Source organism: Callorhinus ursinus, unplaced genomic scaffold (genome assembly GCF_003265705.2).
Source record: "Callorhinus ursinus isolate GAN/ISIS: 27379988/994484 unplaced genomic scaffold, GSC_fseal_2.0 scaffold48, whole genome shotgun sequence".
NCBI classification, from domain to species: domain Eukaryota; kingdom Metazoa; phylum Chordata; class Mammalia; order Carnivora; family Otariidae; genus Callorhinus; species Callorhinus ursinus.
In genome coordinates this window covers 9,281,049-9,308,116 of record NW_027397110.1, presented here as the reverse complement: position 1 = coordinate 9,308,116, position 27,068 = coordinate 9,281,049, and the positions used below count along the sequence as shown (strand labels likewise).

Genomic DNA, 27,068 nt, shown 5'->3' with positions numbered 1-27,068 from the left:
TGTGCTCACCCTCCTCCCCCTCCTCCCCTGTGCTCACCCTCCTCCCCTGTGCTCACTCCTCTGCACCCAGAGCCCTCCACAGAGCCGGACTCGGGGCTTAGGGGCTTCGTAAGTGCTGCTGCCAGAGCAGGAAGCCTTCCTTCTGGGACTTGGGGGGCTTTTAGCAGAATGGAGAGTGGTGGCCTCCTTTTCTCTCTCCTCCTTCCCCCCTGCCTTAAGCCCCAAAACAGGTAATGCCAAAATCTCTTAAGCTGTAGCCTGTAGATGTGTGGAGGGGAGTGGCACTTCGATTGTAGGAACCTCCCTGCCCCTAACTCTGACCCTTGCCACTGACCCAAAGACAGCTGGTGGTTTTCCTTTCCCCTTGGAGACAATCCTGTGTTTGCCTGGCCAGGCCAGGGCAACTCCCATTGTGCTGATTTTGAGCTGGGGGCTCTGGCCCTTGAACTTTCTATGAATCTTATTGGGCCTTGGGGCACTGATGACCTGGACTGGGATTGGCTTGCTCTGGGTCCGGCTCACCAGCACCTCCTATTGGTGGGGGTGTGAGGTGTTCCTCTGAGCCAGGCCAGGACTGGAACCCCTTCTTCCCCACTACAGCCCCACCATGTTGCCCCAGCATGGCTGCTACAGGAGCACAACAGGGAAGGGCCTGAGCCCCAGTTTCGGAAGCCCCATTTGGGTTGTGGGAAGGGCAGGTAAGGGTAGTGAAAAAGATTCTTCTAGGCCCAGCACAGACCATTAATCCCTCTGGAAGATTCACTGCCTGGGGTGGGGGTGGGGTCGGGGTCGGGGTCACTCAGGCCAGCGACAGCAGTGTGGGGCCCAGACCAGCCTGGCCCGAGCTGTGGCCGGAACCCCTGGGTTTAGGGTGGACTGGTGGGTGGAGATGTGTTCTTTCTAGCCAGGACAGACACCCAGCTGGCTGGGTCCTTCCTCAGCCTAGCCTCCCTCCCATCCCCAACCGTCCTCCATTCTTCCTGCTTCTGGACTCCTGGTCCCCTCACCTCCCCTCCTTCCAGCTATTTCCAGTTACCACTGACCCATGGCCATGGACTGACCAGACCAGCACAAGAAATAAAAGTTTGTTCCAAGTTGACGGTGTCCTGTTCCTGCCCCGGCCCCCCAGGTGGAGGTGCCGCCACGGGGAGCGCTGGCTGTGCCTGCCCCCAAGCCCCCAGCTGTGGGGCAGGGCAGGGGCGGGAGGAGCCCAGCTTCTCTCAGGCACGTGTGGCTTCAAAATGCAGGCTCCTCTGGCAGATGTGACACGGGACAAGTTGCCAGTCTTCCCTGAACCTATTTCCTCATCTAGAGCAAGAGGTAAACAAATGCCTGTGTCGTGGTGGTTGTGAGGGTTCAGTGAGAGAGCGTGTGGTGAGGCTCTGATGTGCCAGCCTGTGGGAGGCGCCGCTGACCGGTCCCCATGCTGCTGCCCCACGCGCCGGCTCCCAGGTCCTCGGGGCGGTGGGCAGGCGTGCAGGGAGAAAGGGGGCATTGACATGTGTCTGCTGGATGTCTCCCTCACTTAGGCGCTTTGATTTTGAAGCTGCCATCTAGGAGAGAGGTGGCGGTCCCTTTTTCTGGTTAGGGCGACTGAAGCTCGGAGGAGCAGCGCCACCAGCGGGCACATTCATGCCCGCACCAGCCCTCAGCCCCAGCCGTCAGTAGGCAGCCACTCTGCCCCGTGGCCTTGGGCCCCTGCCTGTTCCTTTGTGTGCTAGTTCCTTCTTGCTTTTTGACTCTGGTCCTGCTTATAGGGGCTGCCGCCCACTGGTACCTTCGCAAGAGGAAGCCTGCAGCATTGAGCACCCCTCTGCTCTCTGTCCCCGTGGCAGGTGCTGTGGAGCCCATGTTTCCACAGGACTTCACCAGGGTGGGGACCTTGTTTGAACTCTTTTGCCCCTAAGAGCATAACCACTTTCTTTACATTTGGAAGCTGTGGTCTCCACCCTGGCCTCTGCCCTCAGACGTGCAGGAGGTTGGTTTGGATCTTGGTGGTCACCAGACCCGTGCCTGCTAGCAGGGGCTGACTGAATAGTGTTTTACTGTCATTAACAGGGACTCCACAGGTCCTCTACGGGTCTCAGCCCTACCGACTCTCACTTTGGAACAAAACACCAGCCCTTTTATAGCTGATAAAGAATAAAGTTGTTAATCATCTCGAATGACCGATCCTGACCCTTTTGTATGTACAGCTAGCATTTGTGGCGTCTAGTTCGGTTAGGACCCCTGTTCTGGCTCATTGGGCTCCCTGGCACAGAATAAGGGAATGGGACCATGCGATGGTGCAGGGGGAAACACAGGTTTGCGGGCATGGGGCATGGAGAAAATGGGGTGAGAGCTGTGCCTTGAGGGGTCAGGAGGATTTGAACACGTACAGACGGGCAGTCTGGCCTGGAGAGCACAACCAGGGGCACTGAGCCCTGACTGTGGTAAGTTCCAGGCACTCGTTTAGTGGTGCACCTGGGGGATAGCTCCTTTGTTGAAAGACGTTCTAGATGCAGAGCAGGTGTTAAGTAGGGAAAATGGAGTGGTCACTGGGGGTGAGCCATAGGACCAGCTCTTTCCTGGCATAGAGGGGGGTGAGGGGTTAACTGGCCCAAGGCCTCAGGGCTGGATTTACACTGCACCTGGTACCCTCTCCTCTGGCAGTTTATCCCTAACCCTTACCCTTCTGACCCATCCCAGCCTCTGTTTTCTCAGATGTGGTGGGGACCAGCCCTGGGTCAGGTGCCATGGTCAGGAGCAGAGTATGTTGGAAAGTGTGGTTGTGGAACCACCCCTGGCCCTTCAGGCAGCTTATTGGAGGCACTGAATCTGGGGACATACTGGCAGGGAAGGGCCAGGACCTGTTCCTCTGAGCTGGCAGGTTCTGGCTCTTCAGGGGACCCTTCTTGTGCCATCCCAGCACAGGTACAAGGGACAAATGTCCAGTTCCCACAGTGGAGTCCAGTCCCACACTGAAGGCAGACGTGGTCAGTAGTGAAACAGGTAAATTTGTCTACCTTCTGCTCAAGTGACACCGAGGGGCAGGCAAAGCTGCCCACTTCCTACTGAGATGTCTAGGAGGGCTAATAAAGCCACCTCCCTTCTTTCTTCATCGCCCTTTCTCTCCCCTGAGCCCAGAATCCCAGAGTAGGGTCAGCCTCAAGCCCCGTTGCCCCATCCCAGCTGGGTTTTAGTGGAGAAGCCTGGGTTTCTGAAGTTCAGGGGTAAGTCTTTGGGGCATTGTTTTGGTTCAGAGTTCATTCTCTTTGTCTTCCCAAGAGCAGAGTCCCGGTGCCAGGGCCAGATAAAAAACTACACACGCCATGAATCCTGGGCATAATTTATTTTTTTTTGCATAGGCATAAATTAGAATGTGGAGATAAAAAATTCAGAGCCAATAGTGCAGCATTTGTGACAGGAGAGCGGAAAACGAAACCTGGTTATCTGGGATGGGGCCACTGCCAGAGGACCAGAGGTGGCCTTGGGCCTCCTCTTCCTTCCAGCTTCCTCCCCTACGAGCCCATCTGGGGCTCAGCCCTGCTCCTGGGGCACCTGCCTCCACAGCAGCCCCTCGCGGCAGCTGGGTTACAAGGAACTGAAATCAGCCAGTGCCCCACAGAACGGGGCTAGGAATCAAGCCCAAAGCTTTTCAGTTAAAAATCAGACCTTGAAAAATATATACATAATACAGCAGGCCTGCTTGGGTCTAAAAGCCCTATCTCCCCGCTGCCCACCACCCCTGAATGCCACCCCCCATAGAAAATGAGCCAGAAAGGAAACAATCTGAGCAAGAGCTTGAAAGAGTCTCAAGGGGGTAGCTGAGGATCAGGGCCCTTATAGTCAGGGGCCTGACTAGGATGGGGGCCCACAGTAGACAGACCTCTTCCCACCATGACACCTTGAATGTTACCATCATACTCATTGGACCATCCCGAGAGCCTAGGGAATACCCTGCTCCTCACCCTTTTAAGCTTACCCCAGTTGCTTATGGCCTCAAAAAACTGGTCTAGGCTCCCTTCCCCCTGGGGGAATGTGACAAGCTTGCTCTGGGGCACAGGTAGGCCCTAGCAGGAACGGGGAGCAGAGTAGGCCCCGGTCCCAGCATCAGGAGAGAGAGAGAAAGCAACTAGCCCCAGCAGAGTGGGAATCCTACAGGTTGGCCCCCCGGGCCCTCAGAGGCTCATAGGAGCCAGACCCTCGAGGGCATGGGAAGCTCAAGGGCCCACTGTGACCCAGACCAAATACAGTGTAGTGAGGCCTTTGGGGGACCTCATGGGTCAAGCTCCCTTAGGTTGATGGCACTAGACTTCTGGAAGAGCCCAGCTGCCCTGTACAAGGAGCTTCCTGACTGGGGCTCAATCCCAACCTGCACCACAAGCACTTTCCTCCCAGAGGACCTCACTTCCCTGCCTGTGGATGAGGGCAGCTCACTTGCCCCAGGTCCTCACTTATAGCCCACCCACGGCTTTGGCACCTGCTTCATTCACACACCTACCAACAGCAGCTCCCTGGGTGCCAGCCCCCATCCTGTTTAAGGGGCAGACAGGTTACACCCACCTTTGCTGGAACATGTCCACTCATTGCCTCTCTCCCTGTCTTTCAATCCCCCATGATATGCTACATATATACACCATCCCAAGAGGGGGAAGTAGACACCCCATGCCTGGCACAAGGAGGACAAAGAAAAGGGACACTGGAGCTTGCTGTCCACCTTGAGCTGTCCTGCTGCTAGGAAAGCCCTATATATTCTCAGCTCCATCGGGCCAGGGGTTCTTGCTCCTGGAAGTCCGTGCGCTGGTCAAGCATGTGGGGAAGTGGCAGGGTGCTGCTCTCCCATTCCCAGAGAAGGGGGCACGTGCTGAGAGGGGCTGGACTCCCAGCTGGCTGGCCGCAGTGCAGAAAAGGCCTAGTGGGTGGGTTCCCCATGCACCCGGAAGCGGTAGATGCAGGTGTACTCGGGATGGCCCCAGTTAGTCAAGATCCGTAGCTCTACCACCTGGTATGTGGCCATTTTAGTGTCCTGGGTAGAGAAAGAAGAGGTTAGGAGTGGCCAAGTCCTCAAACTTCACTGACAGGAGGGCAGGAAGGGAGACAGCCACCCCCAGGGTCAGATGCACACCCCCCCCCCATCGACCTCTACAGAGAAGTGGGCTTCCAAGGTCCCGTCCTCAGACCATGAAGCAGTTTCCAGCCTATGAGCCAAGGAGCTCCAGGGGCTTCAGAGGTCCTCCAGGGGCCAGTGACCCACAGCCACATCCAAACGGCCGTGTAGCTGAGGACCAGCGAAATTCATCCCAAACTGACAGATTCATAGGAGCTATTACTGTCAGTGGACAGAATTACCTTTGTGGAGGGTTTGATAGATGTTGACGCCGGAAAAGAATCCTTTTACTCTGAATTAGGCAGAATTATTCTCTCTCAAGTTCTCATCAGGCCTCTGGTTCTCTTTGCTCAAAAAGCCACAATTTTTGAGTGAGCTTTCAGAGCAAATTTCCCCTGGTTTGATGCCAGTAGGCACAGTGCTTTCCTATTCTTCCTGTCTCCTTCTGGCCTTCCACACAGTCTCTTGTCCTCTACCTTCTCCTAAAGGCTCAGTCTACACCCATCCCTGAGCACCCCACTGGCTCAGTTACCACCCTGGAGCTGACCGCTCAGTCTTTGTGTCTAGTTCCCCTGATCCCTCCACTGGGCCATCCCACAGGTGCCTCAGACTTGGTGGCCAGCCCTCCCCCCCCACATTAGCCTGCCTCTTGGCACTTCTGGAAGCCATCCCTTTCTTACCCCTTCCCCACTTCTGTCCAGCCTGACCCTTGGCCTCCCAACTGTGTATCCACCTCTCCCTCCTCACACCCTCTCTCTGCAGCCACTTCCTGACTGGTCTTGTCCCCTAGATTCATCATTTCCACATGGTCACAGTGATCTTACCACAAGGTATTGTCACTTCTCTGCCGAAAACATGGCAGTGCCCATCAGGGCCAAAAGTCTTTGGCCTGGTAGCCAGGCCTGCCTCTCTCCGGCCTCCCTTCCCGCCACTGTCCCTTTGCCACCTCATCCAATTCTTCACCCCTGGTATAGCTCTCAAGCCCCCTGCACAGCAGTCATCTGGTTGTTAGAACATTGATTCCTGGGGCGCCTAGGTGGCTCAGTCGGTTAAGTAGCTGCCTTCGGATACAGGTCATGATCCCAGGGTCCTGGGATCGAGCCCTGCATTGGGTTCCCTGCTCAGTAGGGGAGTCTGTTTCTCCCTCTTCTTGCCCTACCCGCCCCACTCATGTGCACTCTCTCTCAAATAAAAAAATTTTTTTAAGGTTTTATTTATTTGACAAAGAGAGACACAGCTAGAGAGAGAATACCAGCAGGGAGAGTGGGAGAGGGAGAAGCAGGCTCCCCATGGAGCAGGGAACCCGATGCAGGGGCTCGATCCCAGGACCCTGGGATCATGACCTGAGCCGAAGGCAGACACTTAACAACTGAGCCACCCAGGCGCCCTCAAATAAAATCTTTGGGAAAAAAAAAAAAAGAACATTGATTCCTTAGGGCTGTTGGAACCTGGGAGCCTATCTCCTGGGGTGGAGACTGGGAATCTGCATATCTAACAAGGGCCTGGGAGACTGATGCCCACTCGGGTTGAGGCAAGTGCCCTCCCTGTGTGCCCTAGTCATGCTGCACCCCCCGAGGTCCAACTGGATCACCCTCAGACAACTGCCCTTTCTGGGCAGCCTTTTCCATGCTCCCTGTCTGGGATGGGACCCTCCCCTGTGCTGACATCTAGGTGGTGCCTCTCCTGTCCCACTTGGACAGCTGTCCCTGTTCCCTACCTTGAGCTCTTGGAAGGCAGGGGTTGCACTTTTTCTTGCCCTGAGCCCCCAGTGCCCGGCCCAGGGTAAGTGCTCAAACTGTCTGCTGAGTGGATGGGAAAGTGAGCGTGCCACGTCTGCTAGCATAGCAGAGTCCTGTACCTGAAAATAGAAGGTCTGAATGGGCTCCCCATCCTGGTCGTAGGTGAACTGGCCGAGAAGTGTCCCCTCTTGCTGTAGGTCTTCATCAAACCCCTGAAAAGAGAACAAGGGATGGAGAGAAGATCTTGCACTAGACAAGTGCCCCTGCCCCCCCAGGGAGGAATGTTCTCCCTCCCTGTTCCCATACTGGTCCCTTCCCACACTAGCAGATCAGGCAGCAGCCTTACTGAGACTGTAGGGGGCCTGAGCCCTGGACCCGGTTTCTTCCAGTGCAGCCTAAGACAACTGGGACTGAGGTACCATTTCCCACCCTGCTGCTCTCTTCCAAATCTGCTCCTTTCTTCCCAGCCAAAGAACAGATCCCAGCTTTGTCCTCGGTAGAGCCTCACAGGGTCCTGTAGCCCTCCCTGGCCCCCCACAGGTACTCACAAAGATGGAGAAGTCCTTGGGGGCACTGGAGATGGTGCTGTTGGGCGACAAGGACTTGGGGACATGCTCTAAGGTGACAGCAGTGGGGCGGATGCGGGCAGAGAGGCGAACCACGGCAAAGCCCTGGGGCCCCTGGAAGGCCCAGCAGTTGCCTGGGTGCACATCTGGCTGGAGGGGAAGGAAGCTGGGTCAGCGTAGGGCTGGTGACAAAGATAGCCCACCCTGAGCACAGCTTTTGCTGACCCCAGGACGGGAGCCCCCAGCTGCACAGGTGACTGCTTGGGACCCCTGCCGCTGCCCTCTTTGGGTGCCTACCTGGAGGATGACCCGGGGTGACTGCGAGTGGTACCACAGGGGGATGCCGAAGAGGCTGAGGAGGGCCGTCTTGGTCTCGTAGGTCTCGGAACACCGGGTGCTGATGACACTAGCTCCTAAGACGGGAAAGCAAGGCAGTGTGGGCACCTGGAGCTGGACCCCAGCAGGGGAGGGAGGGTGGGTAACCCAGACACCAGTGCATCTCACCAGCCCAGGGAACCCAGGTGGGGACGGCTACTGCCATGTCCTCTCTGAGGATGGAGGGCAGATGCCCCGGGCCTAGTCTGTGTACTTCCAACTATATCCAACTACAGAATAACTGTAAACGTCAGCCTCTCCCTGGCCAACAGTGGTGTTCAGTTCATCCAGACTTCCCCTAAGCTTCTTCACTTGCCTTCGTGGTGAGTGATGTGTGCTGATCTCAAGCTCCACTCGCCTAGCAACATGGCTGCCCCGGCCGATGCCAGAGGGCCGGCCAGCACGGGGACCTGGCCAGCAGCAGGACAAAGGCTCTGCAAAGGGGGGAAGAGTGCACACACACCTCCTGATTCCAGAGCGTAGTCCACCATCCCTATGCGGTCCTCACTGTAGCGCTTCAGGGCCTGGTTTACAATGCGCTGCACCTGCTAAAAGAAGCACCCAGGGCGGCTGCCAGGAGGAGCAGACTTGTCCACCCTGGAGCCCCTACTACTAGGGGCCCCTCCTATCCTGCACCACACACTGGCATCCAGCTACACATGCCACTTCCCTAGGTGTCCGCCCGCCCCCACTCCCACCAGCCCCAAAGCCAACATCAGAGCCTCTCACATGTCCCTTAGGCCTTGGAACATAGCAGGAAGCCGGCAGTGTTGGGACTGTGCAGGTCTGTGGCTCCCCGGGAAGAGAACACCGTGTTGGGGGTGGGGCTTTTCCAGGGGCCACACAGTCCTTACCTCCTCTGTCACCCCAATCACACCTTCCTTCTGCAGCGTCAGCCCCAGGCTGGCCGCGGCCTCCCTCGCTGACTTGCCCTGCATCTCAGCCACGTGGGCAAGGATCTTGCTCTCCAGCTCCTGCAGCTGAGCTTGCATCTCTTCTCGCTGAAGGAGCCCCGTGCGGGTTCCTCCACCTCGGAGAAGGAACTGACTGACCCAGGCGGGGAACTGAGACTCCACCTGGGGACCGAAAAAAGGTCTCTGAGAGGCTCACAGGGAGTGTTGCTCTGGTGGCCCAGGCCAGGGCAGGGTGGTGCCTGGCTTGAGTAGAAGGGGTAGGGAAGGAGCACAAGCCTGGGAGGGGAGGGCCGGGCCAGCAAATCCTGCTAACCCACATGGAGGAAAGAGTTATGCTCAACCCTCCACGTTACTGAAAACAAAACCAGAAGAACTCCGGTCAAAGAAAGCCAACATCTGTGCCAGGTCCCAAGCAGGGGCCGGTGGGACAAACAGGCTCTTTGCCATATGGGCTCCTAGGACAGATGCCCTCAGAGGACAGGGTGTTCAGCAGGGGACTTGGGTGGTTCCAACTTACGTCATCCCTCACGGCCTGCAGCTGCTGGGGCAGGAGGCCCACTTGGTCTGCCACCGAGCTCTGCTTCAGGCTCAGGGCTGCCAGCTGGCCCTCCAGCCGCCCCAGCTCCTTCATGGAGTGCTCTCGGAAGGCCTCTTGGGTCATCCTACTCCGGAAGAGAGGAGAAAAGAGTAAGCCTTGGCTCTCTGGTGAGGGGTGAGGCCGTGCTGAGGAACACAAGAGGATCCCCTCGCTGGCTCCCAAGAGAAATGTGTGCTCATCACCCGCAGGTGCACGCAAGGCCTACACCTGGGGACCATGGCCCCGGCGCCTACGAACTGGTTTGCTTATCCCAAGGAATACATTCTTACCCTGTTCCCTTTCTAACCCCAGGTCCATAATTCACTCTGCCTCAGCCTCTCCCACCCTCCACACATACGGATGTCTGGGGCAGGGGAAGGCAGCCTACATGAGTGTGTACAGAAAAAATGGCACGTCTACACCCAAACCCACAAATCCCAATTCTCCTGCAGTGCCTCCCATACCCAGCCTCTCTTGACAGGCTCTAAGCAGGTGTTCCTGAGCTAGGTTTCAGCCGTCCCCTCTCTGCTCTGGGGCTCTGCTCCCCAGGCCTGCCCGGGTGTGGGGGGAAGGGGCGGGGGAGGAGCAGGCCTAGGCCAGATGGCAGTGCCCATTACCTTTGCCACTCAGACTGCAGCTGCTGGAGTCGAGCCTCAGACTCCTATCGTGGGAAGAAAGCACGGATAGAACAAATGCCAAGCTCGCAGCAACCGGTCTCCGGGAGCAGGATCTGTTCCCTTTGGAGTCTTTGTTTCACCACAGCCCCACCCCAGCAGACCTTAAACACCTCCTGGTCAGGGTCCTTACGAGAGTCTCCCTGCTGGCACACTTCGGCATTCATTCATTCATTCACTCGGCATGTTATACTCAGCACAACAGACCTCCTGAAAGCCCCCCTGCCTCAAGCATGCCCCAGCGCATCCCTGCAAAGCATTCCAGAGCCTGTGGGTTTGGGCTCCGCAGAAGTCAGGGGACTATACCCCCACCCCATCTGGTGTCTAAGCAGGCCCTTCGGGAGAGCCATGCTGTCTCAGCCCAAGAGCAGATGCTGAACTGGATAAGGGCCCCACCGACCTGGGAAGCCTGGACAATTTTCTTAAAGAGGTCTTCAGAGTCTTGTTGATGCTCTGCTCTCAGGGTGACCAGTTCTTCCTATCAGACAGAGGAGAGAGGCTGAGGACTTTCCGGATTTACAGGCAGAGGGAACTTAGCCAGTACGGGGTCAGATGGGAACTTGAACCAGGCCTGACTGTGAGCTTCAGCTCCTGGCCTTTCTTCTCCAGTGCTCCTTGGGAACATGCAAGACTCCCTGGATCTTACTGCACACCTCTTGTGCCAGGCACTCTACGGTCTCGCACGACTGGGTGGGGGTGCAAGGGTAAACACAAGAGCCTCCATTTTACAGGGAACTAAGGCTTAGAGAAGGTAACCGCCAAGTGACACACTGCTGTCTCTGTCATGTCAGGGTGTGCAGGGCCTTGCCCCTCCACCCCGTACACCCAACCACGCCACCCAAATGCCACTCCGCTCCCGCTCAGAGACCTGGATCCGAGCGGCGGTGTCCCTGCGGAAGTCCTCCTTCAGGGCAGCCTCACGGCGGCTCACCAGTCCCTCCAGAAGTGCCAGGGTGTCCTCCTGGCTCAGGCCCACGTGGCCTCCCCCGCCAGCGGCTCCCTGCCGCAACTCCAGCCGCTCCAGCCGCATAGCCTCCTTCTGCCAGTTGGAGGAAAATTCAGCAGCGAGAGCTTCCAGACGCCGCTCCAGAGAGTGGACCCGGGACAAGATGCGCTGCTCAGCCTGGTGGGGTGGGGTGGGGAGGGAAAAGCCACGGAGGTGAGTGACAGAGGACGCTCTGTGCCCTGCAGGTAGGGGAGGACGCCAGCAGGGAGCCAGGGTGCCATAAGGCTGCTGATGTGTAGTGACCATGCAGCACAGGACACCGGACACATGAGGCCTGGAAGGGTCTGATCCCCAAGGAGGAGTGTGTGTGGGCCAGGTGAGCAGGGACATAGCGAGGAGGGAGCCGCAGGGGACTGGGTGGCCTGCCGGGCTGACCCCAGCCCCCTTCCCTCTGCTACATGGGTGCGCATGCCAGAGAGCGAGGGGCTGAGGGGTTCAGCTGCTGACTTCAGCAGCTCCCACTAAGTCTGTCCAAGAGAATTAGGGCTAAAAGACAAAATAATTTGAAAAGGCTTTCTTTCTTCTCTTTAACTGGAGGGCCCACAGAGGAAATAGAAGTCATTTGGACTTGAGGGTTGCACCTGATAGAATGCTATGAATTTTTAGAAACCTGCTGGCTTAAAAACAAAAATCTTTGCCAAAGGAAGATATAATCTGTCAGCTGTTGGTTAAAGACAGGAAGCTCCTAAGCGTGGAAGTTGCTTCTGATTTTTTAAAATTATTTTAAATAGGCCGTACATTTACAGGACTCAAAAAGCAAACAGAAGTTATTCTAACCTGTGTCCCTATCCACCTGGTGCTCTCAACCACCACCTGCTCCCAAACCAAGCAACAATTTTCATTCATGTCTTTACTCAAATGTAAGCAAGTACAAAGATATACTCCCCCTTTGCACAGAAAAGGTGGTCCTGAAATTGTATTTAACATCTTTACAAATGATTACAAAAAGGAAAGTTATAATGCCAAAATAGGTTATTATTTTATGAAATGATAACATGATGATCAGGAAAGTAATATCCACCAAAATAAATGGTTAAACACGTGTTACTCAATTAGATTCAGCAAGATGCAAGCAAAATTCAAATATATTTAGGGAGTAAAGAATTTTAAATTTTCATTGTCACATGCACATATTCTGGTTATCTGGGCACTTGTCACCCCCACTGGACTGCAGGCTCCTTGAGGACACAGCCTGGGCTGCAAAACTGGCCCCCATTCTACCCTCCTCCCTGTATCCGCACCCTGCGCAGTGTGGCCTTGCAGGTGCTCCCATCAGGAGGTGGAGTCTGTGTCCCCCTCTTGGAATGTAAACTGGCTTTGAGACTGCCTTCGGCCTAGAATGTGGTGGAAGCGACAGTTCAGAATCTAGGCCTGATTTTGCTCTCATGGAACCATGGTCAGCTCCTATGAGAACAAGCTCAGGCTAGCCTGCTGGACGAGAGAAGCAGATGTGGTGCACAGCCAGCTGCAGACACACAAGGGAGCCCAGCCTAGACCAGCCAGTCCTTGCTTAGACCAGAGAAGCCACCCAGAGAAGCCACCCAGAGGAGCCCCAGACTCGTGAGCTAATCAAATGCCTGTAGTTTTAAGGCACTGATTTTAGGGGTGATTTACTTGTGGTAATTGGTAACTGACCAACATATCACCTTATTCGTAGAAGATGCTTAGTAAATATTTATGAAATTATATTACAAAGGAACAAAAGTAGGCAAAACGATTGGTCTCATTCTTTTTCCTTCAGTTTTCTATGCTTAAGACAGCAACTAACTTTGGCACAGTTTGAAATCCTATTTAAGCACAAGCAAACTGCTCCCCCAGTACCTGCAGCCCAAACAGAGGAAGGGGTGTCCTGGGAGACAAGGCAGTTTATCAGCAAGGACGGCACCTCTTCTCAGCCCTGTATGTAAGGTGTAAGGGCAGGGAAATCAACTACAAACACAGGCAGAGGGAGGACCTGCGACCCTCAGACCCTCACCTGGAAGTGGGAGGAGTCTCTGGACTCACACACGTCCTGCTGTCTGCCGCTGCTCCTCGCTGCCCACCAGGAAACCACCGCAGGGTGGAATGTCTGCAGCCCATACGGGTAGAAATACCAAGCGCCTGTACACAGAGGAGAGGGGGTTATCAGGCCAGTGGCCACAAGCAGGAAGGCACAAGCTGCTGAAGCGGGTGGCCTAATCAACACGGGTTATTAGCAGCCTGTCTCATTCCTGTGAGCTGCGTTTCTTCTGGAAGAGATGGAGGGATGGTGGAATGGAGGTTCCCATCATTCTCTGAGGCGGTAACTTCCACCCGACAGTCCCAGAGTATATGCGTTCTCACATTCCTCAGGAACCCTCATCTTTCTCTGGATGGCAAAACTCAGAGAACATGGCTATAATAAGCAAGGGATGATCCAGGGGTAGAACCAGAGGCCACTCCCGAATGTCCATCAGAATCACCCAGGAAGCTTTTAAAAAATACCCAGTATCTGGCCCCACTCTCTAGAGCATGAATTCACTGGTCTGGGGGATCCTTCTGTAGGTGAGGTGAAAGATTTTCCTTACTTTAGAGAGAGAGAGAGTTGGGGGACGAGCAGAGGGAGAGGGAGAAGCAGACTCCATGCAGAGGCGCGGAGCCTGATGCAGGGCTTGATCCCACGAGCCCAAGATCATGACCTGAGCTGAAACCAAGAGTTGGATGCCCAACTGAGCCACCGCACTGTCCCTGGAGGTGAGCCTTTTTTTTTTTTTTTTAAGATTTTATTTATGTATTTGACAGAGACAGCGAGAGAGGGAACACAAGCAGGGGGAGTGGGAGAGGGAGAAGCAGGCTCCCCCCCCCAAGGAGGGAGCCCAATGAGGGGCTCGATCCCAGCACCCCGGGATCATGACCTGAGCCGAAGGCAGACGCTTAACGACTGAGCCACCCAGGCGCCCCCTTGTGGGCGAGTCTTAAAAGCTCCTCAGGAGGGGCACCTGGGTGGCTCAGTTGGTTAAGTGTCTGACTCTTGATCATAGGGTCATGAGTTCAAGCCCAGCATTGGGCTCCATGCTGGGCAAGGAGCCTACTTATGTAAAAGAAAAAAACAAGCTCCCCAGGTAACTCTCATGGACTACTGTGATTGAGAATCACTAAAACACACCTGCTAAGAGAGGGCACTACAGCTACAGTGACACTTGCATCTTGCTTTAGGGGTCATCTGCTTGCCGCAATGTGTTTACTCCTGAGCTGTGCACATGCATGTGTGTGTGGGGGTGGTGAGGACACCTGAAAAGCTGCATGCGTCTCCATCCGGGTAGGACCACACATGCCACTCAGTCATTGGCTGGGAGCAAGCGCAGCGGGAATCACACGCCCACCAGGCTTTCAGTCAGTCCCTCTGGACGCGCCTCACTTCCTGCACTCCCGTCCCGGAGCGGGCCACTCCCCCCGCCTTTCAGACTCTCCACACGCATCTCTTCGTGAGAGATGCTGCTGGGACATCAGCTCCATCAACCCCACAAGGCTGTGGTGAAACTCAAATTATCGGAGGTAACTCATGAACAAAGCACTATACAATTGTAAAGGATCATTATTATTTTAAGGGTGATGCCCAGTTTCCACTGGACATGAACAAGCTGTTCCTGTAACAGGAAACAAAAAGGAAATCAACACTTGGAAAAATTTTCTATCTTGCTATTCGATAAATACAAGTTGAGTAGATGCTAAACCTATAAAACCAACTCTAGGGGCGCCTGGGTGGCTCAGCCCGTTAAGCATCTGCCTTCGGCTTAGGTTATGATCTCAGGGTCCTGGGATCGAGCCCCACACTGGGCTCCCTGCTCATCAGGGAGTCTGCGTGGCCCTCTCCTCCCCACTCGATCTGTGTGTGTGTCTCTCTCTCAAATAAATAAATAAAAACTTTAAAAAATCAACTCTAAAAAAAAAATAAAGCATGGTCTCTATCAATTAATTGTAGATTGGTACAATCATTAAAACAGGCTGGGGGCCATAGAGGCAACTCCTATGGAATTGTGAGACTCCTATGATACTGTCAGATTACAAGCTGAACACAAAATATATACAAACATTATTACAACTATGTAAAACACACAAAATAGTCCTAGGATAGAGACTGGAACAATGTCAATCAAGCACCTTATAAATGAGCTATATTAGTATAAAAGAGCATGCTTCTCTTTACTACTTTATTGTTTCGATCTCAAAGATAGTTAAAGATTGAACTTGACGTCGTAAGAAGAATTCACTCACCCAGACCATGTCCTGCTTTCAAATGGAGGGAAAAGGACTACTAATAACAGTGTCAAGATCCTGGCTTTTACCCCAGTGCTCCTGTACTCGGGCATGTCCTGAGCCAGGTGGCTCCAAGAATGCCCTAGACATGCCAGGCAGTCCAGAGCAGCTCCCCAAACAGGACCAGGTCAGTGGACGGGGGCATATCCCCTTTCACCCACTGGGCGCCCTGAGAATGCCGCATGGGTCAGTGAGGACCCAGGAGAGCCAGACAGGACTGGCCTGGGGCTTGGGAGCTGCCCAGGCTCAGTCTGACCCCACTCATCCTGCCTCCTTCCCTTTCCTGTAGATCATCACAGTCCCTCTGGTTTTCACATTTCTGCTCAGCGCCAGCCCCCACCCACACCCTGCCCCGCCCCTCTGGCGCGCCAGCGCCATTTCAGCCAGGCATGCTCATCCCACCCCTCCCCTGCAGCCCCAGGCAAGCTCACCGTAGGTCAGGCCGGTCACGAGCAGCAGCAGCGAGAGGAACCACAGGAATGTCTTCACAGACGAGAAGCGCCTGGACCACAGGGGGGGACGGGGGGGGGGGGTGCGGGGGGGGCAGCGTCGGCGTCAAGAGGGCGTTTGGGCCTCTTTATCCCCCCGGGGAGTCTGCAGAGGCTTTTCCTGAGTGCTACACTAGAGTTGGAGGGGGCTGCCCGGAAGTGTCTCATCTCCCCAGGGCCGGATTGGACACTTTAGAGCTTTACCTGCAGGTCTTGGAATAATGGGGAGAATTCGGACTCTCTGAATTTTATTGATGTTATTTAAAAAAACATGGGGTCTTGAAAAACCTGAAATTTTCATATACAGAGATCCTCTAAGCAAGCAATTCTAGGAAAAAAAAAATACAGAACTCCTTAAACAATGTTTTCTTTTAGAAAAATGAGGAACCTTCTTCTGGTGACACAGATCCATCCTTGCCCCTCTCAGCACAGCTGGCCGGCCAGCCAGCCAGGACTACAGCTGTAGGAGGACCCGGACTTCCTGGCTCAGTCTTCTTTCCTGGCTCTGCTGGCTCAGGGACTTGGGAAATAAACCCACAGCATCCTCACACAGCACCTATTCCTGGCTTCTGAACACACCTCGGAGAACACTGGGTTCTAGACTGCCACGGGGCCAGGAGGGAAACTGAACTTTCTTGGCAACACCATTTGTTGGCGGGAGCCTAAAACCTGACCAGCAGGAGGAAGGCCAGGCTCGGCAGATACAGAAGTGGCCAGACGGGGCTGGCATTTAGCAGGAAGAATCTAAGAAACAGGAACCCGTAATTCCAGAATACTCCCTGAAGCGAGCTATTGGTTTGGAAAACACCTGCCTCAGTCCCATCATCTGTCAGGCAAAGAAGGGCTCTGGGGAGTCCGCTCCCTGCTCACTGATAAAAGCCACCCGTAAACTGGGACAACCACCTTCAGAGAGATGACATCCAGGGGTTTAGGAGCTTTATGGGTCCCTTCCGTCCCAGGGCTTCCGGATTCATTGTCAAAGTGGGGGTCTCACTCACCTGGTTAAGACGAAGACATCGAGAAGAGAGGCAGCTGTCGTCAGGCGATACCAGGTGGTGCCAACCCACCAGTAGAGGAGGCCAAAGAGCCGGCCTACGAGAGGGACCAGCAAGGCCTAAGTGTCACCCTGAGCCAGAGGCCTGCAGGTCATGGTTCAGAGCACCGCTCTGTCCACCTGCCGCCCTCTCTGCCCCCCCCCCACCCCCCCCCCTGAGCTGCCAGAGCACCTCTGTCCTGTCTGAGGCCACCCCGTTCCTCTGATCCCACCTGCCTAGTCTGCCAACGCCCTCCACCCGGCTCCGCAGCTGCTCCTGCCCCTCCTGCCCCTCCACCCGAGGATGCTAGGGTGTTACTATGGCTCCTGGTCTCCAGTGATTATTCTAGAACGAGCTTTCCCTGATGGTGCTATGGTCTCTCAGTGGGCTGCCCAACCACAGGGAGAAGCGGGGAGAAGGGACTGCTGTAGAGAATGGAAATAATCATGCACAGAATAGCCAGGACCCACCTGGAGAAGTGACCAGCGTCCAGAAACAAGAGGCTGCCCAGGAGACGGCGTTCCTTAACTGTGAACCTGAATCACGGTGGTCAGTCTCCGAGTATCCTGCAGGGACAGAGAGGCCACATTCAGTCTGTCCTCACTTTTACGGGCCCAGGGATACGGAGACTGCCTATTAGTCGTCTCTTTTAGACTGTGAGCTGAGACCACCTATCATTCTCCTTTGCATCCCCAGAGCATCGCACAGGCTGGCCCCCAGCAGGTCAGTAAACATCGGTGAAAGGAATGAAGCGGGAGGCTTCTGACATTTTATTTCCTTTGAGCTTCTCATCTGCACCCCTCTCCTCGCCAGCAGTCCTTCAAACCATCGTTCAGAACTAGACTAAAGGGGCCAAGCCCCTCCTCTGTGTGAAGCCCCATGTTAAGTACTGGCTGGAAACAAGTCAAACACAATGGAGTTGACCACAGGCTGCTCAGACTGATGGGGACAGGGCAGTCACGGTGTGTTAATGGTCCCCCCGGCCCGGGTTCAGGGTGCTGTGGTGGCACGGGGGCGGGGGGTGGGGATGCACGGCTGGTCTGTGGAGAGGCCTGTCGGATACTGTGATCTCTCAGGCGGTCAGGGGGCACATTCCCTGGGCCTCCCCCATCACCCGCCCCAGCAGTCCCAGGAGCTGCTGGAGTGTATCCCCGAGGCGTCACCTACCTGCGAAGTCATCCTCAGAAGAGTAGCCTGAGGAAGAGCCCAGGAAGTCCTCGGAGCTCTTCTTCTCAGCAAGCCCGTTGAGTTTGCTGCTCTCCGTGCCACCCGTACCCCTCCTCCTCCTCCCCCGCAAGTCCTCACCTGCGGAGGGAAGAACGCGGGGTTCTCTGGGAGCCGAGAGCTACTCCCAGGAGGCTATGCCACACGGCCTCATGGGGACACCTTGAGGAGCATCTCTGATGGACAGATGGGACTGCCCTTCGCTTCTCCCGAGCTCCCTGGGTCCACAGGAGGGTCTCTGGGCCTGGAGCAGCTCCATGACCACTTCGTTGTCTGATGTGGCCTGCGAGTTCAGACACTCGGCTCCCCTTCTAAGGGTTTCTGAAGATGGGGAGCCCCTCCTCTGGCCCAGCAGTGCTCAGGAAACCACTCAGGGGGAGATTTTGGACCTTAAGTTTCCACTGGAAGCAAAGAAAGCAAAGCCCCAGGCCAAAGGTCTCAGATACTCACTCCAGTAGGAGTCACTATGCAGGTGGTCGTCGAGGATGGAGCTCCTAGCCAGGGAGGAGGCCCGGGGGCTGCCAAAGTAGGACTCCCTGACCACTGACTCGCTGTAGTAGGAGGTGTGTGCATCGGAGGAGGGGCCCAGCTGGGGCGCTGGGGAGAGGCGCTTCATGTTGCTGGATTTCCTCTTCAAGGTCCTGTGGGAGGTCAGCCAGGCAGGGAGAGGCCGGGAACAGGCAGGTGAGCCCAGCCAGGAATAGGGAAGCAAGCCGCTCTGCCCGCCTCTAGTGAGTGGGTCAGCCCTGTTGCTAGGCAACCAACAGCTTCCTGGCTCCTGCCGGTGCTAACCACAGGTGCTTTCTTGACTCCCATTAGCTCTAAATCTCACCAGCAGTTAAGTGATGGAGTCAGGATTCAAATCCAGGTCCCTAACTTTAAAGCCAAAGTTTCTTCTCGTGCTTCCTAAAGCAGTAGCAATTTCTACCACCCACTGAAAGCCCGGACCAACCCGACCTGGCCTCCTAGGACTAGCCAAAGCCTCGCGAGCTACTCTCTGGGCCTCGTATCTGCCAGCCGGGCAGGATGAGGCGGGCACCTGCTTCAGCTCATTTGCTCTGCCCCTCAGACTTGGTCCTCCCCTGGGCGGCTTCGCTGGCCGGGCTGAAGCCCTACAGACAGCACACATGGGTCGGGGGCGGAGGGTCAGAAGGGCACACCTATCCATAGCAGAAGGGGCTCCTGTGAACCCCACTTGCACTTTTGGGGGTTCTGGCCTGGCTTGTTCTTGAAGCTGCCTCTCCCCACGGCCTGTCCTCTGAACATGAGGACAACAGCCTGGCCTGCAACAGGGGGCGAAGAAGCGGCAGTGCTGGGTCCTGGCATCCTCAAAGGTGTGAAGGTTCCCCCTCGACCGGATGGGCATCTGATCTCTGCCCGCTGAGATGGCAACAGGAAGACCTGCCCGAGCTCTCCGCAACCCACGGGAATCCCCTACCTGAGAGGACTGTCTTTGAACAGGGTGCTCTGGCTCCCCATCACCGAACTCCCTCCACTGCTGCTGCCGCCATCATCGTCACCCTGCGAGTAGCGCGTGAGGCGCTGGCTTCGGCGGGACATGACGAGGTAGGATGGGGACCCTCCCCCTGGAGAGACTCTTGGGAGAGAAAGGAGGACATGTGAGGCCTGCGGTTGTTCTCAGCTCCTCCCTGGGGACCTGGCTCCCAGGGAACAGTCCACCCCCTGTGCATTCAACCCAGCCTGGGAGGTGGGGACGTGGGGCATTTATTAAGCATCTGCCGGCATCCACCCTGCTGCGGTCCCTGCCCAGCCTCGGGCTCACTTAGTACGCAGGTGGCCTCTCTGGGTGCTTTCCACAGGCTTTTCTAGTTTTCAGTTAACCTGACACTGAGCTGCCTGAGAGGCAGACCTGGACCTTCTGCAACCTTCGGCACGTAGCAGAGCACATCGAACATGACAGGCACCCGACAGATGCTAACTGGATGACTCTGATCGCTGCTGCCTCGCCCAGACGCTCCAGTCCAGCCGTCCCACCATGCTGCCCTCCCCCTAGAGCTGTGTGTGCGCTCGTTCCAACTGTTTCTCTTCGAGGGGACACGCTTTCTCTTCCTTGTGGTTATACTCATTGACTCAAGGCGCCAATCCAACTTGGACTGGAGAAAACCTTTTTCCTGGTAAGCCCCACCTCCATCCTGAAGGGGTCTGCATGCTGTGTCCCCTCAGTGATTAGCATGCAGCAGCAGCAGTGCGTCCTGGTAGGATGGTGATGGTGAGGACAGAATGCTGTGTTAAATGCCTCCTAGGTAACTGGCTCCTTACACAGCCATCTCTGATCCTTGTGAACATGGGAAGTACCATTCCTGCCACTGTACAAGGGAGGACCCTGGCACACGGAGGTGATGGGTGACCTTGCCCACAGTCACCTAGCCTATGAATGACAGACTCAGGATTTGAGCGTAGATCTGACAAGTGTAGGATTTCGGTCAATCTCTGCCGGAGGGAACAAGTCAGCACATGCGGTGGGGAATCAAGGCTCTGGGAAATTGATATCGAGGACTCAAAGGAGGCCAAGGTGAGGAGACCAGGCAAAAGACAGCGTTTGATAACCAGAGGAGGATGAATAAGCCTTCCAAATATAAAAACCCAAATTCAAAATCTCAGATGACCGATGTGAGGAGTCTCAACATGGTGCCTTTGCCTGCCCATGTTACAAAGTCTTTGTTACACTTAGACCCACTCAAGAGTCCCCAGTACTTTTGACTTATTATCACTTCTAATATTCCTGGGTGATCCTTACACTGTTAGGTCCCTATGCTGTACAAAGAGCAGAGACTCCAATATTTCCCAACTCAAGGCTGTGGAAACCAGAAGTTCTGGTTAGTCCAGCTGGAAAAATCTAGAAAGTCCTCTTCTGAAAAACAAGCAGCCTCATGTCTTGGTCTTATTGGCGTCTTCCCAGGTAGGATGCCCACCTAGCATCCCTCCGTGGTTTTAGGCCGGTGTTGGTAAAGGGACCAATTGGTAGTAGCCAAAGCAGGAAGTTGGCCTGGGTCCTTTTCTATATTCCACTCCTTATAAGGTAATTCCACCCCCTCGACTGCCCTCCCCACCTGAAAACTCCAGATGCCCATATAGGCTCCTCCTCTTAACCCCTGCCTGCTGAAGGGAAGGAAGCCTTCACCCTGGGGCAGAAACAAAACAATGTTTCTGCCAACTCAAGCCGCTCTTGGCAAGAATATAAATATTCAGACGGAGGTGTGGGGGGTGGGGGGGTGGGAGGGGGGTGGTGAAAACCGTCAGCAGCCCCCTCCTCCGCCCTCCCAGTCTTTCCTGTAGTCCTGGTATCACGAAACGGTTTGCAACTGAGTCTGGGTTCAGAAGATGAGAAAGGTCAAGGCCTGAATCCTCCAAAACAAAACAAGAGCCTCTAGGAGCTCAAATCTTCTGCATATCAGAATAGACCCCGCCCTCACCAACACACACACACTAGTTAAGAAACCCTCAAACACAACATCCCTCCCCACTTCTGGGCCGAACCACATCCTTTTCTCAACTCCACCTTCCCCCACACCCCCCTCCACAAACTTATATGGCAGTAACCAGCCAGTCTTCAGACTTAACCTAGATCTCGGCCGTCTTCCACGGGGCGTTTTCACACTACTTTCCCTCGTGGGACCTGTAAAACGCTCCAGGTGCTAACTCCCTTCTCCCCTCATTTTCTCTCCGGGCTGAACCTGCAGACATTTGATTTTTTTTTTTTTTTTAACCAACCACGCGCCTTCCCTGCCACTCTGTTCTAAGTCACACTCCGGCCTCCTATGTGTTTGGTTTCTTTTTTTAAAGAACGGAACAAAATGGGCCTTCCTCCTATTCCCAGAGTCTGACAGGCAGAGGCAGGGAACTGCCTGTCCCTGGAAACTGCCTGCCTGGCACGAAAACAGGCACTGCCCTGGGCCGGTCTGAGGTGGCCCGGCTCTCGCTCCCCTCCTCTCGGGGAGGTCGTGCCCGGGGAAGTCCCGCCTGGAGACATCCGCCCTCCGAGCTGGCCAGTGGGCGGGCTGCGGAGATGAGTCAGGGCGGCTGGCCCCCCTGCACGGCGCTGGCCCTTTCCGACCGGCCCAGGGGCGTGCGCCGGGCGGGGCGGGAGCCCGGCCCAGCTTGGCCCGGAGTGGAAGAACCAGGCCTGGGCAGCTCGGCCCTGGCCGGAGCGGGCCGACGATGACCCCGGAGTCGGCGGCCCGCGGGGAGGCGGGCGAGGCCGGCCCACATACCCTTGCCCGGCACGTCCACCCGCCCGAGGCCCACGGCCGGCGGTTACCTGCTGCTGCCGCGGCTGCTCCGTGCGGGGCCGGGGGCGTCCGAGGCCCGCTGCGCCGCCCGGGCGCGCCCCCTTCCCGCGTCGGAATCCCGCGAGCGGTGCTCGGTGAGGGGCCCGGGGCGCGCGGGCAGCGGCGGCGCGGGACGAGGCCAGCGGGCGGGACGGCGCGGCAGACAATGCGACCCGCGCACAATCGCGCTGCGCGAGTGGGGCCGGCCGGCGCGCGCGTGGCCGAGTGTGTATGTGTGCGCCTGCCAATCAGCGCTGACAGGCCGCGGCCCATTGGCCAGGCCCCGCCCGCGTCACCGCCCACTGCCACCGCCCATTGGGCGGTTTGAACACAAAGGCCCCGGTTGCTCCGCCCACCGCGTGGGCCGTGGGGGGGTGGTGGCCCGGCGCGCCTTGCCCCGAGTCCGCGCGTGGGAGGCGCGGGGGCGGCGGCGGGCCGCTGGAGGACGCTGCTGGAGCCGGCAGGTGGGGGCCCGGTCGGGCCTGACTGCTCACTTGACTCCCGGTCTGGCGGCTCAAAACAACCTGATCCGGCTCCGAGCGCGGCCTCGTGCGCCTCACCCCACCCGTGGCCTTCCGGCCGGGGCGTCCCAGCGTCCCGCAAGCCTACTCCGCAGGCCGGGGTGCTGGGGCCTTAAAGGCATCGGGTGACTGGGGAGACACAGCCTCTCTGAGGATGGCCCAGGAAGTGGGGAGCAAGGAGAGTAGAAGACCCCTGACCTCAGGCCCACCTGGAGGGGTAGCGATAGTTAGCCCTTAGTGGATTGTTAGTGGATCGTTGAAGGCTTGCTAAACGCCTGGCGCATGCGTAATTGTCCTTTTAGCCAGGCATTTCTACAACCATTTTAGAGATTAGGAAATAGGTTCATAGAGGTTTTAAGGGATTTGCTTAAAGTCACAGCTAGAAAGAGGCAGAATTGAGATTAGGAGATTCTCTTCACGTCCAAGTCTGATTTTTCCGCTTTAGGGTTGATTTTGGGATTCCAGACATGGCAGGAGGCTCGGGCACTTCCCAGTCTGCTCCCAGGGCCCCCAAGTTTCACTGCAGAAGTTTTTCTCCAGTTTTGTTTTGTTTTTTTAGTTTTTCTCCAGTTTAAGGAGGGAGTTTGCTACATTTGATACCGAGAAGGCAAGGCTGGTTACCTCTTCCTCTCCCTCACTCAGATTCGTGTGATAGATAGATACTGAGCGGGTCAAATGCTGCCAGACTCCAGCAGCCCGCCTCCCGCCAACTTTACAGATGCAGCAAGTGCACAGCTCGGGAGGAGTCATTTCCTGTGCAAGTTCTTCTAAGGGTAACTGTGGTTATTTCACTATTAAAGAAAGCACCAAGAGGAAGAGACAAGAAATTACAAAATTACTGAGACAGGACAGGAAGGTGCGGGGCGGTGGGGGGTTAGTGAAGCCCTTGGGCTAACAACTTAGCACTCCAGACAAAAACTACCCGGCCTTCCTGGGCCTCTACTGCTCCCCCTGGAAAAGAGGGGGGCCTCACCTGCGCTTGCAGCATCCTGAAGACAAGGGTTAGACCCTGAGGACAGGGCTGGCTCACTATCTGCTGACCGTGGAATGAGTGAAATGAGAACGCAAGTCAGATGTAGGGCCAGCTTCCCAGGGGCCTCTCTTGACACCTTCTCCCCTGGGCACTTACTTAATTCCCCGGTCCTGTCCTCGTCATTTCCAGCCGAGTGTATCTCACCATCTCCCCTGCAGGCCTGTTTCACTCTCCGAGGATCTCAGCAGAAGGACCCTTTCCTGGGGCATGCCTTCTGCCGGCTGGAGGCAGGTCCCTCCTAAACCGTGTTGCCTCTGGGGGCCCCGAGAAGGTGGATAATGTCCCCAAGGATATTAGGTCCTAATCCCTGGAAACTGTGCATGTGAGTGAAAGCGGCGAAAACTTTGCAGACGCCATTAAATGAAGGACTTTGAGAAAGGGAGATTATCTTGCATTATTAAGGTGGCCCTACATGTAATTACAAGTGTTCTTTAAGAGAGAGGGAGAGGTGGGGCGCCTGGGTGGCTCAGTTGGTTGGGCGACTGCCTTCGGCTCAGGTCATGATCCTGGAGTCCCGGGATCAAGTCCCGCATTGGGCTCCCTGCTCAGCGAGGAGCTTGCTTCTCCCTCTAACCCTCCCCCTCTCATATACTCTCTCTCTCTCTCTCATTCTCACTCTCTCAAATAAATAAATCTTTAAAAAAAAAAAAAAGAGAGAGAGAGAGAGAGAGGGAGAGGAGAAGAGGAGAGGGCAGCAGGACCCCGGAGGCAGAGATTGTGTGCGATGGTGTCATGGGGCGCGCGATGCTGGCTGCTCCCAGAAGCTGGAAGAGGCAAGGACCCCCTTCTCCTCTAAAGCCTCGGGAGGGAGCACGGCTTTGCTGACACCTGGGTTTCGGGTCCAGTGATTTTGATTGCAGACTTCTGGTCTTCTGAACTGTGAGAGAATACGTTTCTGTTGCTTATGTCCCTAAATTTGTGCCGACTTGTTACCACAGCCACAGGAAAGTAGTGAGAGCCGGGAGAAATTCTTGGCTTCACTGTTCGGGTGTCCCGTGTTTGCGCCGCGCCGCCCATCACACGCAGACCCGTCTCCCCCTCTCTGGGCCCCTCACCTATCCCCCCCCCCCCGGCTCCCTCAGGACCTCTCACCCCCTCGGGGCTCTTCCCTGCGTGGCTGCCATTCATGTGGCCATTCTTGCTCCTCCTTTTCTCCTCATCATTTCGTACCCAGCGGCGGGGCAGGAGGCGGACCGCTTCGTCCGTCCCCTGGAACAAGATCTCAGTGGCTGACCACGCAGCCCCTGCAGCGGGGGCCACGTGATGGCTTTCTTTGTCACCAGGCACTTTTGCCTTGGCAGCCCCCTTCCTTTATAAAAAAAATACATGTATATATTTAAACATATATGTTAGGACCACGCTGGCAGAAAGATGACTGCAATCTAGGCTTGATTCATTCGTAAATATTTACTATTATGATTATACGGAGTTTTTCTTCTGATGTTAAAAGGATGAAAATGAAACCATTTCCATATCGTGGGCCCTGGGCGCCCTGCCTGCTCTGCTGGAGATGCTGAGGAACGGACAGCTCAGCCAGGGGAGCCAAAGTGGGCTCCTGCCCCAGCCCTGGCCTGCGGGGCCCCCCCACCCCCGGGCCACTTAGCACTTTCCTGCTCTCACCCAGAGCAGCCATAGGAAGTCTCACATCCGTGTAGGGATGATAAAAAGCAAAGCGGGACCCGCAGCCCTGGCTCCAGGCCAGGTGTCCCACTTGCTTGCTCTGTGACCCTGGGGTGGCCACTTGAGCTCTCGGAACCATTTTCCTCACGTGAATAATTACAACTGTCCTGTGCGTGACCTTGGACAAGTCAGCAAGGCCCTCTGGCCTCTGTTTCCTCATGTGTGAGGTCAAGTGAGGAGAGAAACTGCTCCAACACAAAGGGCTTTTGCTGCTGGAGATCTTTGGGAAGACGAGGAGGTTGGGCTGTTGGTCTGTCCCGGACGCATGGTCACGTCGGGGAGACGTGACTGTCCCACATGGAGGTGGGATGACCTGTGTACCTGCCTGCCTGCCCCAGCTCCAGACTACTCGAGTCAGGGACTCAGTGTGCCCTTGTCGGAGGAACACGAAAGTGACAGCAGAGCCTCTAGCCACCTCGCTGCTGCCAAGGCCACCTCTACTCCTCCCTCCCGGCTGTCAGCATGGGTCAGCAGACAGGGTGTCGGCGTCTGTCATTTAATCACCCCAAGCAGTGTCCTTGCTGGGGGGCGGGATGGGGAGGACTTTAATGTCAGGCTTCCTGGCAGCAGGAACATGTTTGGCAGCTGTGGAGGGGGGTAACCTCAGAGGATCCTGGTGCCCTCCCACCCCCCAGGGGCTGTTTCTCTATCCTCTCGGGGATCTGATGTGGGCTCCCAACTCCACCCTGCCCCGGCTGGCGACAGGGCTCCATATTTACAGGATCTTTCATCCCAAGACCTCAAAGAGCTCTGTCATCTGGTGACAAGCACAGTAAAGCCTGTTTTATGGAAGGAGAAGGCCAGTCTGAGGAAGGAAAGGTGCTGGATCCAGGTTAGTAAGCGGGCCAGCCAGGCTCTTATGGGTGAGCGTGCCTGAAGTCATCTCGGTCCCCTCACGCCTATTACAGAGCCAGGCTCCTAAGAACTGCTCAACAAACACGCATCAACTAACTGCCTCACTGCAGCTCCCCAATCTTCAAACACCCCACTCCCTAGGGTGGCGGCCGCAGAGCCCTGAGAGCCCCACTTGCGCTCCCCAGAGCTGAGCCCTCCTCGGCCTCATCCAAGGCCCCTCCCACTCCCACACCTTTGCTCAGGCTGTGCGTTAGCCTAGAATGCCCTTTCCCCATTTTTCTGCCTGATGAGATACCAGGAAGCTTTCAAGGATGGGCTCAGATGGCACTTCTCCCATAGAGGCTTCCTTCCCCGTCTCCAAGTTCCCAAGGCAGAAAGAATGGCTCCTGCACCATGTTCCCACACTCCCCATCCCTTCTATGCAGGCACGTCCCACGCTGTGTTCTGGAATGGGACTAACAGTCACCCACAGCCCCTACAGATAGCACGAGCCCTCAGTGTAAGCTTCGATGAGTCACTCATTGGCCCCCGCACAGCACCTGAGTGCATGGAGGAATGGCTTGCTGGGCCTCTGGGGTCAGAAGGAAAGTCAGGGGCGCCTGGGTGGCTCAGCTGGTTAAGCGACTGCCTTCGGCTCAGGTCATGATCCTGGAGTCCCTGGATCGAGTCCCACATCGGGCTCCCTGCTCGGCAGGGAGTCTGCTTCTCCCTCTGACCCTCCCCCCACCT

General features: G+C 56.0%; 2 protein-coding genes across 8 annotated transcripts in view; one reads left to right on the top strand and one right to left on the bottom strand.

Annotated features, from left to right (window-relative positions):
- GTPBP1 (GTP binding protein 1) overlaps nucleotides 1–2,165 on the top strand; it is a 24,902-nt gene extending 22,737 nt beyond the window's left edge. For 3 of the 7 annotated variants that reach the window (XM_073882753.1, XM_073882756.1, XM_073882755.1), the window contains exons 12-13: nucleotides 1,023–1,320; nucleotides 1,758–2,165. In XM_073882753.1, coding sequence (XP_073738854.1) covers nucleotides 1,023–1,320; nucleotides 1,758–1,906 — 447 coding nt within the window. In that variant the 3' untranslated portion in view covers nucleotides 1,907–2,165. Of the gene's footprint in view, nucleotides 1,321–1,757 lie in introns of those variants that run through there. The other 4 variants (XM_025882101.2, XM_025882100.2, XM_073882754.1 and 1 more) reach the window with 3 other exon arrangements.
- A 1,147-nt stretch (nucleotides 2,166–3,312) lies between these two features.
- Nucleotides 3,313–22,462, bottom strand: SUN2 (Sad1 and UNC84 domain containing 2). Its single transcript, XM_025881570.2, has 18 exons — nucleotides 22,241–22,462; nucleotides 19,400–19,558; nucleotides 18,412–18,602; nucleotides 17,905–18,042; nucleotides 17,208–17,303; nucleotides 16,702–16,795; nucleotides 15,647–15,717; nucleotides 12,916–13,040; nucleotides 10,803–11,057; nucleotides 10,335–10,412; nucleotides 9,878–9,921; nucleotides 9,201–9,345; nucleotides 8,624–8,845; nucleotides 8,233–8,317; nucleotides 7,692–7,807; nucleotides 7,377–7,544; nucleotides 6,948–7,040; nucleotides 3,313–5,008 (listed from the first exon to the last, which is right to left on the bottom strand). The coding sequence occupies exons 2-18, from the start codon at nucleotides 19,519–19,521 to the stop codon at nucleotides 4,895–4,897; spliced, it is 2,157 nt and encodes a 718-aa protein (XP_025737355.1). The 5' UTR covers nucleotides 19,522–19,558; nucleotides 22,241–22,462; the 3' UTR covers nucleotides 3,313–4,894.
- Between the last annotated feature and the right edge of the window lie 4,606 nt (nucleotides 22,463–27,068).